This window comes from Sinohyriopsis cumingii, chromosome 15 (genome assembly GCF_028554795.1).
Source record: "Sinohyriopsis cumingii isolate HCF-2022 chromosome 15, ASM2855479v2, whole genome shotgun sequence".
In the NCBI taxonomy this organism is placed as follows: domain Eukaryota; kingdom Metazoa; phylum Mollusca; class Bivalvia; order Unionida; family Unionidae; genus Sinohyriopsis; species Sinohyriopsis cumingii.
The window spans coordinates 144713824-144730251 of NC_142975.1; the positions used below are offsets into that span (position 1 = coordinate 144713824).

A 16428-nucleotide genomic window follows, 5' to 3' on the forward strand; every position below is an offset into this window, starting at 1 on the left:
AAAGTGAACTAAAGAGTTAAAGTAGAAAATAATCGAATTTCGGAGTACAGTCATATAGCTACTGCATCAACAGAATCAATTAGAACCACATTCCATTCTTATCTTTTAAAAATGTAATTTCCGTTCAAAGTCTTTTTGTACATAAGGGTTGGAGAGGTAATGACAGTAAAGTCTAAAAGTTTGTATATACTGTTTCAAGTAAATCTAGTGCAAACTGTCTTTTCGCAATATATAACACCACATATAATCATGTATTGTGAAAGTCTTGTATATATTTGAGGTAATTTTTAAAAAGGTTACATTTTTTGCATTTACATTTATTTTTGCTCATCTTTAGGTGTAATCCTTGTTAAACATGTGATAGCTTATTTCTTGTTCCATCCAATCTATTATCAAGTGTGCTTCTTAATTCAACAATAAACACTGTTGACCAGTTCAAAACGTTTTTACACTAATATTTCTAATGGTGTTCGCATTTTCAGTGACACTTTTCAGGCGACATTTTGAACTTTGAAGTTTCGAACTTTTTATTTCAATGCGCTATTATACATTTTAAACCTCCTAGAAGTTAAGGGACAGCAAATGCCCATTTTTAGGTCAGCAATATAGCACGTGCCCAAGTCGCCGATATTTTATAGAATAAAACTTCATTGTCACGCCAAATGGAAGAGGCCGGCAAATATTGTTTATAAGTATGTAATGAGAGAAATGTTGCCAGCTACATTAGAAACAGCTATTTTGAATGTCTTATTCATTTCCCACTAGCTTTCACATAATGCATGCTGCTGTAATCTATTCATAATGCACATAATGTCGAGACAACAAATGAATGGCCGAAATTTAAATAACCTATAAATTACCTAATTCTTTTAGACAATCAGCTGTCTTTCTTTTTATGACGCGTGTTAGTTGCTCTCTAGAACTGAGGTTTAGCCAAAACGGATAATTTATTACGAATGTTGGTAGAAATTGGGACGGCTGGAATTGTTCTTTCAAATGCAGGTTACCGATATTTTTTATTGTGAAAAGTAATTATATACGTATACAAATATCTTCTGCATGTTTGCTTTGGTGTGGCAACTTATTTTGTTTAAAAAGCTGAACAATAGTGACAATGTCGGTGAACTGGAGCAAACGCAATAATATCTAACTAGACGAAAAACATGCAATTTGCTAATGTTTGTTTGTCAACTTCTCCGTTATCGAACTCAAAAAGATGTGTCATAGCTCGTTGAAAGATAACTTTATCGACATTATGTTCTCGTATTACATATAGCTGGTAAACTTTACATACAGCCTGTACATATTAATAATTTTGATATGACAAAATGTTAACATATCACTTTATGTGACACTCACTGATCCAAATAAATCAATGGAATTCTTGCGCCGTAATCTCTTTACTGACTGGCTGCTATCGCGTGTATTTTCCTTACCCCGTGTTATGGAACTTTTTGTTTTCATTATCGCTATTAGCATCTTGGCGGCCATTTTCGAATCGATTGCCCAAATGGCACTGGGGAAAAGGCCACGTCTGTCTGAATATGGCCAAGTTACCTCAGAGGGGTAAGATACATCATGAGTAGCCTATCGTGTGCTGAAAAAGGGCGTTAAGCCAAAATAACCAACAACAATGAATAAAACTAATGGTACAGGTTAATGGATAGCGGGCGGAGCGCGGAGTTGAGTGGGCGGCATACCACTAACTTGGACTCCACCCTATGACAAGCATGGTTTAAATGTTAACTAATAGGAGTAAATAAACTCACCTCTGTTCACACAGGAATGTAAATATAATCCAACCTCCCAAATGACGGAAATTTATCAAATCACAGCATGTCTACGTGATAAAATAAGTGAAGTGAGCTAATGTTTCATATTATGTGATGTGATTCTGACTATAAATAAAATGTGTCTATGTCTTTTGTAATCTACTGTTCAAAATCAAATAATGCAACTATCCGGTCACAAATGCATTACAGTAACTCTGGAATTTATGCATCCAATAATCATTCCTTCACATGAATATCTAAAGGCTTCGTAGTTAAACTAACACAATTTAGGAGTATTGAAACTATTCTAATCGATGTATACGGGTTGTCAAACACACCCCGGGTCAAGTTAAGCAATATCACACGAAATTTCCCTTTTACATCCAGTGTTCAAAAATGATGTCTGTGTCAGATGTTCAAATGTTCTATTTTTGGAAGGTGATTAGCTTTTTTAATTATGTTTTGCACAGAATCTAATTATAAATACATCTGGTTATAGAAGTTAATTCAACTAACGTCTGGGACTATTTTTGCGCGCAACAAATGATACGTGCAGTGACAGTGTCAGAATAACAAAACTGTTTCTTCTTCTTTCTCTCTAAACTATTTCCATTAAAATAAAAACTATCTAATAAACAGAATTTCAAATGGGTAATGATTCAATATTAAATTTATTAATCCTATTAAATAATGTCCAGCTTTTGTTTGCTAAGGCTCGTAAAAGATGGTCATTATTCAACGCATTTCATCAATTCAATATTAAATCATGACCCGTTTGAGAACCTCTATTCATTACATGTCCATCAAATGAACCATATAGCAGAACATAATGTTTTCACGGTTTTCACCCATTTTTGCATCAAGCTCGCCTCAGGCACACGTGGTTATTGAACAAACATAACAGCAGTGTACTGTGTTGATCATAAGAAGGATAGAGACGAGTAACTGTTGCATGTCGCTCACCCAAGTGTGGAGTGCGTGGAAACAATTCCTGGGCCCTTCTGAGAAGAACAAAAATGAGAACAATACAGTACAATAGCTTCCAAATCTTTCTACTTTTCTTTTAAGTTATCTTTCTTGCTTAATAACCAGTCTAATTAATCCCGCTGTTGTCTCGTTGATTTGGTGATTATGTTTATTTCTTTCCTGCAAAATAAAATGAAGTGAAAGTAAATAAAAATAAAGACCGAACGGAAGAAACGGTGTGAATAAATAGCTCATACATCTTCACCATGCAGATAATGTACCTTCAATGCACTTGCATCTAGGGCTACTGGAAACATGACTTTTTCGCACTTACGTTTCCCAGTTATTTCTTATTAAAAAATTCACAGTGATTTCAGTCGCGGGTCAGTCACCGTTGGTACTCTGTATAATTTATTCAGACATGTACAAATAGGAAACAAATTAATTAGTTGCTGAAATCGCCTTCCAAACTCATCATGTCATCTACATATAGATACAAATATGCCGGTAAATTTTCCTTTGTGCACCTTAAGAAGTTGTTAATACATTGTACTGATACGGTATTTTTGGTACATGAAAGTTATAAACGTTCCATAATGTGTTAAAAACTGTACTAACCTCACCACATAATCAGGTCATCCACATATACAAAACACAAACGTGCTAGCCAATTGAATTTGTCTATATTAAGTGTTTGTGCAATGCTGCTTACATGCTTCTCGCGGACAGACAGCACCACATCAAGATGCCCCCACTTGTAATGGATGTATACAACATTATAAAGTGGGTAATTTAATATTAATAACACACTGATCATGAACAAAACAAAGAGATTTCATTGTTCGGTAAGGCAACTGCTCATATATAGACACGATTTTTGCTGCTATGGACGGAAGGTATCCTGTGTATCGTCCCGAGCTTTACTTCAACTTCGACAAAATTTCAACTTTGAAATTCAATTACAAAATAGAATAACTTTTTAAATCTGAGAAATTTATTAAACACTACCAATAATAAAGATTAAGTGTGCGCTTCTAAAAGTGTATATTGAATAAAGTCTGACTGTGTGTTGTTAAAAATGTATATTGATAAAGTCTTTAGTTGTGAAATGGGTTACATTAGATGGACAGAGAGATGATTAACATATACAAAAGGGTTGAAAAATATTGAAAAGAAAACTTATTTAATAGCACACATTACCAGATTCGATATTTCGGAATATTTTTAAATTTCTTTCTCTCTTTCTGCAGACAACATAAATAGTAAAAGCCCATCGCGAGTAAAATCTATAGAAAGAAAACATATTTAACAAAATATCTTGATATAAACAGATCTAGCTCAGAGAAATTAATGGAGACGACACAAGGTCGTGGCTAAATATTTAGAATTTTAAATACTCCTTTCTTTGTCATGGTACAGTTGATGCTGTCACAATTAATCTTGTTAAAGTTTCCTTAGCAATATCATGGAATATCGTCATTAAATATTTATATTGATTATAAATATTTAATGCCGCCGCCTTTGCATTATATGCATTATGTCATTGACTACTGCGCGAAGTCAATTTGCATCAGTTACAATAATGACTTTACAGTAATGTTATTTTGTTTTGGAAATTTATTACAATATTCCCTAGAGAATAAAAAAAAAACAATAAAGTGTCAGTGTTAAAGGAATATTTTGAAATGGTAGTAACCTGTAACGTCCCGAGCTTTGCTTTAGCGCAAGGCCGACTTCGACTCGATATCAGCTTGGAATTGGAATCACAAAATAGAAGAATGTGTTTACTCTCGGCAATGTGATGAACACTAACAATAATAAAGACAAACATTGCATTGGTCGAAAACGACTGTTTGAATAAAGTTTTCAGTCTTTGACGTTCCAGCAAATTCAATTGAATAAAGTCTTTTCTTGTAAAATGGGTCCAAATCAATTCAAACGATTATATCAATCTTGCACTCTTGCTTATTAAAGTACACAAGAACTCCTCTTTGCCTAGATCAATAGGAATGGCATGCTTGTGTCTCAGTATTGAATGTCGAGAAAAGATCAGTAAAAGGAATAATACAAATGTGGTTACTGTATTTAACAAAAAAGATGCGAACAGATAGAAATGAAAGTGTAGAACACGTAGAATTATGATATGCAACTTAGCTGCATTTCTCACCATCTAAAGATCAAACTTAAATGCAGGGAGAAAAATTCTGAATTTCCAGTGTCAGAAAGAAAACTGCATACAACATTCATTTATGCTCAAGAATGCACGAATACTTGAAATATAAAATTTGAAAATATGGATTTCTTCCTTGATAGAAATAAAGGTCGCTCCAAAAGGGAATAAATAATATGAATGCTCCCTGTACGAATCCTATAATGGACGCTCGATGCAGTACACAGTTATCGATCTCCACAGTAACCACTTTAATAGCACTGTATAATAACGAGCTATATTCTCAGCATCATAGACTATTACAGCAACGCTAGTATGGTAGCATCTTTCTCACACACTGTGGAATAAATTATATTATTAAGTTGCCTTTGGCGCATTTTTTTCTCTCTCTCTATTATGTCTTGCTCTAATATTCAGTTTCGAGGAACACTTTATTTCAATGTACTATACGTTTTGGGCCACGAATTAACTTCCATTACAGCCTAATGCCAAAACAATTTAAGAAACACTAGAGCGATTCTAGTGATACTTAACAACACCTTAGTAACGCTTAAAAGTATAATGGCGGGCATATTACACCTACACATGCAATTCGTCGGTGTAATTACATTATAATTAGAGGCTATTGTAAAGATATTCACAACGGAACTTGTCATGTATCCGTGAAAACTGATATACTACACAAAATAGTGTATAAGGACTTCAAATAAGGTTTAAAAAAACACGATGACCAAAAAGAACTATGAGGACCAGCATTGACAACGGGAGACGAACCCGTACATAGTAATAACCAATCAGACAAGCACAGAAATTAGAGCTTATTCATCATCTCTTTAGATGACGTCATATTACACTTCTTATGCAGGTATTTATTGTGTCCACCTACCCTACAAGTCCTGTATAGTATCACGTGTCTTAAATTAATGTTCCTAGTGAATATATAAGAAACAGGAAGAAGTTAGTTTTGATCCTGAGACTTCTCAGAAACATTTTGACACAATTACCACATTATTATTTTATTACAACCAGTATTTATACATCATGCGTAAAACAAGGTTATTTGGCTGAAACTACAGCATCTTGGATATAAATCAAGCTGTGCTATAAAAAAAAGAAACAATATCGATTTGATTCGAATGCATGACTATTATATTTGCAGCGAAATAGACTTTTATCCCTCCTACTGATAGCAATTATTTTTACCAGTCCTTCATAGACTGTGTACTGTGTATACAAGGCTTCGCGTTATTAGAGACTTTGAGCACTAATGGACTATTTTCCCTCTCTGAGCATTCAAAATAAGTAATAAAGAATAAAAATGTTACTTGAATTTTTTGCAATATTTTGCATGCAAATTTTTATTTTTCGGCCATTATTACATGTGTGTAAAACGAAAAGAGTTTAAAAAAAAAACAATTGTGACTTCTTTCCCTTTTTTCAGTTGGTGTCACCGTAGCTTCCACTGTAGAAGATCACACGAGACTACACGAGAATTTATTCAAGAACTACAAAATGTTTATTCGCCCAGTACAAAACCAGAGTGAAGCTCTAAATATAAACATTTCGTTCTTCATCATCATGATCCATGATTTGGTAAGATGATTATAGTTTTCGTGAAGGAGCAGATTGGGAAGGTGTTCAAACAAAGCCTATCCTTTTTTAATTAGTATGACTAAAAATGGTATCACTAAATTTGTTCAAATAATATTCCTGCAGAAATAAAATCACACTAAAATGATTGAAAGCATCGAATGTCCAAATTTAGAAATATTTACAATTTCAGAAATTGTAGGTAAATTTAATTCATAAATGAGATTTGTGAGAAAAAAGTCTGTAAAACTAAGTAAATCAGTTTTAATGACGTTTAATAACTGATTACTTCAGATTGAGTGAAAGGAGAGGAAACAGTGTATCGGGGAATGGATGGTTCGGTACTAAACCGGTTTTTCAATCATGACTACAGCAAAGCAATGAAGTAGAAAACACGCCTCCAAGTTGACATGCTTGTCTATGCAAATGACAGAGTTCCCATTAAATTTTCACTGACTTTGATTCACTACATTTGCAATATATGCTTATTTTAAGCCTGATTTTAAATATAAATATGTCCCAACCATCTTCGACTCACGACGATCAACTATAATCCATTGAGATGTAGAAACTGGCAGGCAAAATAATTATTTTTGAGTTCGTCGAATATAATTTGCTGTAAATGTGAATGATCCTTAAATATATTAGACATGGTGTGTTTCTCTTTCAGGATTTGAAAAATCAAGTACTTACTACGAATGCATGGCTACGTATTGTAAGTTATAATATATATTTATCTATCAAGTTTCCGTTATCTACTTCAGATATGTCTGATTTATAATAGCCCAAAAGAAGCTAGTTTAAACTAGTATAGTATAGCCTACTGTTGTATTTTTTTCTTTGTCTGTACCAGTCTGGGTTTTTCCCAGATCTATTATAGTCTTAATTTGTCTTGCCTTCTTTTGTCTATTCTATTTTATTGTTGTCTAGTCTAGTTTAGTCCGGTCTGTTATATTCTAATCTTGTCTAGTCTAGCCTAGTTTGCTAAAATGTTATGTATAATGGGTATATATAATTTCATACCCAATATATCTCACCAAAATTAGGTAGCTAATATAATAATTACACATTATTGAACGAATGAAATAAATTTCCTTCGTTCTGATGACGTATTGCCAGCCGAAGCAGTTATATAAAAAGGGACATGTATAAATACTAAAATTCCAAAGTAGGTGATGCGTGTCACCACTTCTAGCAGACGCAAAAAGCTCAGATCTCCATTAATTTTAGATATTCTCTCACATATTGTTGTTAAACATGACGAAATATCATCTCTAATTTTTGGGGTAATTAAAAGCTCCTTTAATTTGATTATAGAATGCTGAATTCTTCCTGATCACACAGTAAGGTCACTGGAGGCACTTAATTTAGAGTTTCAAATGTACTGAACTAAGTAATGACGTAACAAAATGGCAGACAGTGCGAATAAATATACGTTTCCAGTAAGCATAGTACAAGTATGATGTATTACATTTAACTCCAAAACAATACATTGCTTTGAATGAAATGGTTTCAAAAATATAAACTTTATTCAGCATAAAGTACGGACAATTAATTATATTTCAAACAGAAAAACACAGATCTTGAAAGACTTAAGTCCATAGGGATCCTAAAACTCTCTCAAGCTGAGTTCAAGTGAACAAGGTTCGGTATCATAGTGCATAACGAAGTCTGCTAACTGCACCAGAAGCATTTCAGTGTAAAGATTGCTGAGTGGCGAATGTCTGGGCAAATGGCAATTACCGCTTTCATACTAATGACGTACTTACTTATACCCTGTACAGTCAGTTGACCTGTATCGTTTGGTTGGTTCTGCTCTATATTTACATGTATGCATTAGACATCAATAGTCTATGAGCCCCGATCTCAAATGTTGTCCATCGGTACCACACTGGAGGACGAAGGCTCATTACCGAATTCGCCTGTAACAAAATTTCTATATTTTAAATGAAGTGACTTTATATCAGTCTCCAGTAAATCTTTATTTATTAAGTCAGGGTATTAAAATTAAGAGCAAAGCAAGTCAACCATCAGTATTTGCGAGGGTAACAAACAACCTTCTATTATCCTTAATGTTTCCCCATTGACAGCCTCTTTCTTCGCCATAAAAAGACAATTTGCAGGCATCTGAATTTACTCAGTCATTTACCTACATGAGCAGTGTATTTCTATTTAATCTGTCTTATCATTTGTCAGTTTAATCACTTTCAAAGAGGAAATATGTTCAAAGTTACTGGCAGTTGGATAGTTTAAAAGTAAATGATTTATTTTTATGTCTCTGCGGAGTAAACTCCATTTCTGAAAATACAGTACAAAGGAGAGCAAAAAGAGCACTTCATTGAGTACTGATGTGTGATACAATGTCTCAGAAACCATACTCATGATCACCTGGCTCTTCTTTAGAGGAACTGTAAAAAGTTTATAATCCAGTTGCCTGTCACAGTCAGAAAATCTGCACATACCATTCGCATCAGAGGACACTTGCCATGCAGACACATTTTGGCAATTTGCAGCTACTGGGACAGTCACAGCCAGTAAATCAAACACAGCATGAAGCGCCTGCTGTGTTGCATTTCTCTATCGTGGTTTTCCAGCTTTCGGCCTATCCCGTTTTGACTAGGTGTTGCTAGTTCCTTCTACAACACTTCTTCAGTATTGCAGCCTGGTAATTCACATGTTGGGAATGTTTCTTGAAATAGCCTTTGAATAGGAACAGCTGTGTACTCTGTCTCATTGTTCTGTGCGCTGAATTAACGATATCGTAAGCCATTTACTGTTAACTATTGCATGTTTCGCTTCTTAAAAAGGCATGTGAACTTTTACATGTTGTCCTTAGCTCCTCGGAAAGATTCCGTTCCTCCCTGAACTGTGTGAAGGCCTCCTGTGCCTGTCTGTTGGCTTTCAGGATTTTGAGGTCATTTACTTTCTCATTGCCTGAAACCGTGATGACTGTGGCGTATCATGCATATGCATGCAGGCCAATGAAGGCCCGACAAACATTTCCGCCAAAATCAGCTGCTATTTTCTCAATGTCAAGAAATGCACATAATTTTGGACAATGTCAAGTCCAGCATTTAATGTTATATTACACAAGCATGTAATAAAATATAACCAAAATGTAAAACTAACAAACAAACGATTAAATTAAATATATAACAATATATAGGATATTCATAAAAAGAACAATTTTAGAAATATATATTCTGCATAATTCAGGAAATGGTTGATCTTGCCAAAAATCATAATGCGCCTTTGTCCCCTCAGATGGTATCGACTGCATGCACAAAATGTATTTGCTGTTTGTAGTAACTTGCAATTTCCAATCACTTACATGTATTTGTTTAATAATAATTGCAGTTGCATTAGTTGTTAAATGAAGGGATGATTTCCATTCGTCAGAACATATTCATGTGATCAGAACCAATTTGGTTTACTGCTTCTATAAGTAGAGTCATGTAAACTGGAAGGCATACACACTGCAATCCTTAAAAACGAAATAAAACGGTGGATTTGTATTGTATTTAGAAAACTGAATAAATTGATTTGACAGGGTCAAATAACACATATTTGCTGTTTTTTTAACATAAATAATTCTTTATTTGACTAGATTTGAAAAAGAAAAGCTGGGAAACTCAAAATCTGACAAGACCATTGGGCTACAGCACTTCACTGTAGCTCGTTACAAATTAATTTAAAACGATAGGTAAATGGATATAGGGATTGGGGGCTTAGGGTTCAAAGATTAACATTATAACAATTGGATTCACACTCTTACATACCGCTCCGGTGGCATAGTAGTTAGAGCTCTCCTTCTCGGAAGCGAGAAGTCGTGGGTTCGAACCCCATCCGAGTCATATCAAAGATTTACAAAAAATTGTACTTTCAGCTGCCTCACTAGGCGCGCAGCATTAAGAGGTTAATGTTAGGACTGGTTGGCCTGGTGTCAGGATAATGTGACTGGGTGGGACATTATATTACATGTCTGCGGCATGATGCCTCAGTGATAGACATCACTATAAACTGCCACATTGCAGACATCTTTGCGATATGACTGAAAAATTGTTCAAGGTTAAAAATCCTAATCACACACACACACACTCCTACAATGTAAGTCGCCGACCTTATAGTTACAAAATGGGTTGGGTGGGAGATCCGCTATACAAAATTCATACGTTTAAACAGGTTCTAAAACTGATAGGAAAATCTTTTATATATATATATATATATATATATATATATATATATATATATATATATATATATATATATATATATATATATATACCAATAACAAAAAAATGCAACTGTAAATAATTGCAATTATAAGAACTTTAAAAAGTTGTTTTTTCTTAGTTTATCGTGGTATATAAACTGTCAGTTACCGAATCACACTGTTGACATTTTTGCTGTCTGATTCTGCAACGTACAGTTTATACCGAGATAAACTGAGAAAAAACAACATTAAGCTCTTATTTTATATCTAAATCTTATAATATGTGTAATCGTCTTTTGTTATATATGGGGGGGAGGCAAATACTGGTCCCACATAATTCATTAATTTTATTTTTTCTTGCGTAACTTATAACATGGAAGAATTTGTGACCCCGAGAAAGCACATATATTGGCATAAAGTAGCCTTAGAAGTAAATGGAATCACAGTACCCATAGTAAACTTCTACTGATGACAGATAAGCATTCTATATGTATAGGTATCGTGACTACGTCTCAAAGGCATAGACCAACTGCCCTTCCATTACAATATACAATGCCCGATCTGATGTCTATGTGGTCTTGTTATGCTGTACAATTAATTTCCATAAATCGGTCAGTCAGGCTTTTTTATTACGAAGCGGAGATTTTTAATTGCACTAAAGAGTACATTGTGCATTTTTATTCCAGAGTTGGCATGACCAGTTTCTCACGTGGAACAAAAACGAATATGGCGGCCTAAATGAGGTGCTAGTTTCCATAGATGAGGTGTGGACACCAGACCTACTGGTAGAAAATACGTATGTATCTATAAGAACAGTGATAACTTGGATACCTTTGATGAACAGCTGATATTAGCTTAGCTTTATAAGTCCATAGTTAAAGTGATGATGTCATTTGAATTGTCATCTTGGAATCTTTTGATGTGGCAACCTCAGCTGCTTTGAATGTAGTCACCCAACCGTGCCTTTCTCGATTGTATTCAGGTTGTTTTCATGTCTGATATACATCGTATGTAACTGCATGTCTGCATACACATCAATAATTGTTTCAGAACTTATATAACATTTCCCTATTGTTGTCCTTTTAATCTTGGTGCCTGTTTTGAAGGCATGACCAAAATAATTACGGGAAAATAAACTGAACTATTGAACATAAGATTGTCTGGTGATGATTCATTTGAACGATCAGTTATATTTCTGCTGTGACTAATCTTATACAACTATCGACTGAATCTTTCAAATCTCTGGCACAATCTTCATCTATTTTTTTAAAAAAAGTATTTGATTTGGTTAACCTACCAACCTACAAGTTTTATTTAAAGCGAGTTTATTGGTTCACATCATACAGATTACCGGATGTTTTAACGCGTAAATATACTTTCAATTTGAGTCATATTCTAAGTGGTGTTCCTGAAGGTTCTATATTACAGCCTCTTCTTTTTCTACAATTTATCAGCTACTCACATACCCACATTAGTAGTATATAGGGACGATTCAGGGACTATGGGAGTTATCATTAAAAACACCCCTGGGACGATATAGGGACTATGTAAATTTAACATGGAGAAAACCCCTGGGACGATATAGGGACAAGGGGGAATTAACATTAGGGAATAGTTCGTGGGACGGTCTAGGGACAAGGTTAATTAACATGGGAAAAAATCGTGGTACGATATAGGGTCAAGGGAAATTTAACATGGGATTTTTAAAAAAAAATAAATAAAAAAAAAATAAATAAAAAAAATAAAAATGGGGTAGGCAATTGAAAGTCAATCTCTTTTCGAGACCCATGAGTGGGGCTGAAAAGGGCCTTTGGGTTTCTTCTTCTTCTAACTCCTTAACTTCTTTATCCATCCTCTTATTTTTTCCATCATTCCTTTCTTCTTCTTTTCTGTTTCCGGTATCCAGTCCGGGTGACCCATGGCTCGGAACTTCTGTTGGATTTTCATCCAGTTAGCGTTTAGTTTCTCTAGTTCTTCCTTTTTCTTTCTATTTTCTTCTTCTTTTCTTTCCTTTGACCACTTTTCTTTGATCTTCTTGACCTCTTCGGTCAGCACTTTCCTCATTACTTCTTCCGCTTTCTTAAGCTTGTCTAAACCCCACTTCACAAAAGACCAATCTGTCCATTCTACAATGTCTTCTAAAAAACACCTTACACTCGTCACATAAACTATGGCTTCTTTCAACTTGCCCACTTTCACATACGGTGGGTTAATGAAACCTCTGATTCTCTTCTCCTCATCCTCTATCATTTCTTTCACAATATCGATGGCTAAGTGGAGACTGGTTACTTGTCTTGAGACGAAGTCTTTTGTCACTGCATGCCTCCATTCCTTTTCAAGCCTTTCTGCTACATTCAATGCATCCACCATCCAATACCAACTTCCCATAAGGTTGTTATACAAAGCTGAAGCTGCTGACATCTTCTTGTTTGCTAATTCAGTGGAATGGGCTCCAATGGCAAACACTTCTAGTTTTTATAGTTAAAGCGGACGTGATGGAAAACATCCCCCTAAAACAAAATTGATCTTACCTAGATCATGACCAAACAACGCGCGGACGTGAAGGAAAACATCCCCTACTTTTCTCATTTCATATGATCTACTATCCACATACGTGAACCAGCAATAAACCAACCCCAAATCTACTATTTACACACGCAAATCATCAAAAATAAATCTATAATCTGCTATTCACACAAACGTACGTGAGCGCTTACACAACCCCATAATCTACCATTCACACAAACCTACTTGATCACTTACAAACACTAATACATACACGCGCAATTAGAAAAAAAGAGTCAGTGTTTATATTCACACTACTCTACATACACACATTGGCAAATGATTGTTATTTCTTTTCTAGAGTATTGGGTAGCCCTGAAAATGGCTGTTTGTTTTTTTTTTTGAACTCCAGTGACAGCTGGTTAATGATGGCACCTTCCAGGCCTGGCACCACACACACATCTTCTTCCCCAGTCTCCTTTTACCTTTTTTCTTGGGAGTGCAGAGGCGGGATAAGTGGCTTCAAAATCCCAATTTTCTGTTTCTGGGATTCTGAAATTTCCTCTCTCCTTTTCCTCCTCTTCTTTCTTTCTTCTTTCCTCCTCCTCTTTCATCCTTCCCTCTTCGACAATGGCCTCCGCGGCCAGTTCATTTAACAGGCGCCTGGCATATTCCAGGTGCATCTGGAGTTCTAGAAGCTTTACAATTCTGGTATTCATTGTCTTGTTAACGAATGAACAGGGTAGCTAGACTGCCCAGCGAGTTTCAATTTATAGTGAAAGCGCGGACGTGATGGAAAACATCCCTTAAAACAAAATTGATCTTACCTAGACCAGGACCAAACAACGCGCGGACCTAAAAGAAACACTCACTAACTTTTTTATACTACCATTACTAATTTAAAAATTTTCATTAATCACTTCAATATACTATCCACATACGCAAAGCAATCCAATCAAACCCCAAATCTACTCTCCCCACACGTCAAACAGCAAAAAAAATCATCTTAATCTACTATCCACACCAACGTACGTGAGCACTTACAAACACACAATCCTATACACAAACACATACACTCACACTATAAAAAAGAGTCAGTGTTTATATTCACACTACTCTACCTACACACATTGGCAAATGGAATGTTATTTCTTTTCTAGAGTATTGGGTAGCCCTGAAAAGGTCTGGTTTTTTTTGTTTGCTATGGCAATCTTTTAATTTCTAAGAATGCGACGTCCTCTGAGGATAGACTTTCTGACGATAGGTCTGCTTCTTCGGAAAGAGAAGAACTCTTTGGTGTCGATACGACAATCAACAAAGCCTCTGTCAGGTTCAGGTTCCTGCTGCTGCTGTTGTTGCTGTTGCTGCTCTCTCTGCTGTTTCTGAAGTCTGTACTTCTCTGTCCATTCTTCTTTCTCCCTGTTCACTTCTTCTCTGAAGAGCTCTTCTATCAGGTCTTCAGTGACTTTTAACATTCTCACATTCTCTATCTCTTCTGGCTTCGGTATCAGACTGTGTCTGACCCTATGCAAATTCACTTAGGCTTCGTTTAGCTTAGCTAGTTTGGAGCACATCTTCGTAGGAGGATGAGTCGACAATGGATGGTTAGACTAGAAACTTACCCCGGTTCTTAAAGTCAAAGCGCGGACGTGAAGGAAAACATCCCTCCACGGTTTTCGAGCCGCAACGTTCAATGAGTGTCATGAGAGGAATAGTAAGAAGTCAAAGAGCATGAATCAACATTCTTATAGCCAAACAAGAGACAAAGGCATTTTTTCTTCAAAACACAACATTTTTATTGAAAATCACTTAACACTAACCAACAACTCAAACATTTTTAACAATAATTCAACAATATAATATCAAACATTTTTTCAATTCACACTCTACTTTAAACAGGGCTGACAACGTTGTGAATGAAATTGTGATTTCCACTGTTGGAAGTCATTAGGCCATTGATGGACACTACGTTTCCTAGCTTGATACAAAAGATAAGCATAATGGTCACAGAACCATCGATCTACTTTCACATCGTTTCTAGAAGAAGAACGAGGATCAAAATGAGTCACTAAATGTTCTAAAGAATAGCCCAGGCTGCGATGATGCAGAAAATACACACAATATTGTCCACACACCAAGGAATCTGTGCCTTGTAATTTCACATTATTGAATCGGGTGGTCTGAGCATTTCTTCTCATAAAGTCGATAATATCGTCTTCCAAAGGAGGCAATCCGTACGAATCGAAATATTCCACACATCCTTCTTGAGGAAAGTAGACGGCTACCCAGTGGGTTCCTGGGAGATGACTGTCGTCCGTGTTGATCACATAAGCTTGATGATCTTGAGGTTTACGATGAGGGAGTTCATCTTTAGCACAGACGACAGGATTCCAAGAAGCCATGTACGAACTGTGGTTCAAAAGGTAATAAAGTTCCCAGGTATCCATGTTTTGTGTGTTTTTTTCTCTTCTTCACAGGTAATAATAAGTCATCAATTCGATCCTGACTTTTTGCTTGAAAATGTCTGACAAATAATCGTTTCTTCGTTTCGTCTCCCCACTCTGATTCAGGACAGCTTCGATACGATGAATCTCTTGCGTGGTTAATGGTGGACAAGAATATTCACGCAAGTCTTTATACCACTGATGCCACACGACTTCGTCCGAGATGAGATTCCAAGCTTCATCCAGATACTCGTCCAATTTTTCTTCTTGACTCAGCATCAGGCATTTATCGTGTTGAATTTGACTGGGATGATCGTTTTGACATCCATAGCAATCTTTCTTGATCAATTCCATCATCTTTTCGGCCAAGTGTTTGGCAAAACAGGAGGCTAAATGGGCTTCTTGTTCTGGCCATCTTGACTTCATCATAACTTCATCGTCTTTGTCTTGGGATTCTCCTTCCACGGTCTCCTCACATTCCATCTCCAAAGTTTCTCCACTAGGCAAAGAGGGATAACAGTCTTCCATGGCTTCTAATAGTCTAGAATGACTTCTCTCAAACTGTTGATTTCTATGGTATTATCGAATTCGGCATACAGGAGGACGTTCACCTTCTCTGTTAGATTTGTAGTAAACTGAATTTCCACACGAATCTGGCCAGATTTTATAGGGTGGAAATGTCCCTCGTCGCTGCCTTGGTCTGGACTGAAATCGAAAGCCCACAAAGCGTAGCCTCCTGCGTAATCCTCGTACGTAATGGCGTGACTG

The 16428-nt window shown here is 35.8% G+C and overlaps 1 protein-coding gene across 1 annotated transcript in view; it reads left to right on the top strand.

Moving 5' to 3' along the window:
• Positions 1–1544: 1544 nt before the first annotated feature.
• LOC149782981 (neuronal acetylcholine receptor subunit alpha-7-like) overlaps positions 1545–16428 on the top strand; it is a 40573-nt gene continuing 25689 nt past the window's right edge. Inside the window, exons 1-4 of the mRNA XM_089935190.1 lie at positions 1545–1566; positions 6350–6501; positions 7169–7213; positions 11398–11507. Coding sequence (XP_089791316.1) covers positions 1545–1566; positions 6350–6501; positions 7169–7213; positions 11398–11507 — 329 coding nt within the window. The remainder of the gene's footprint in view (positions 1567–6349; positions 6502–7168; positions 7214–11397; positions 11508–16428) is intronic.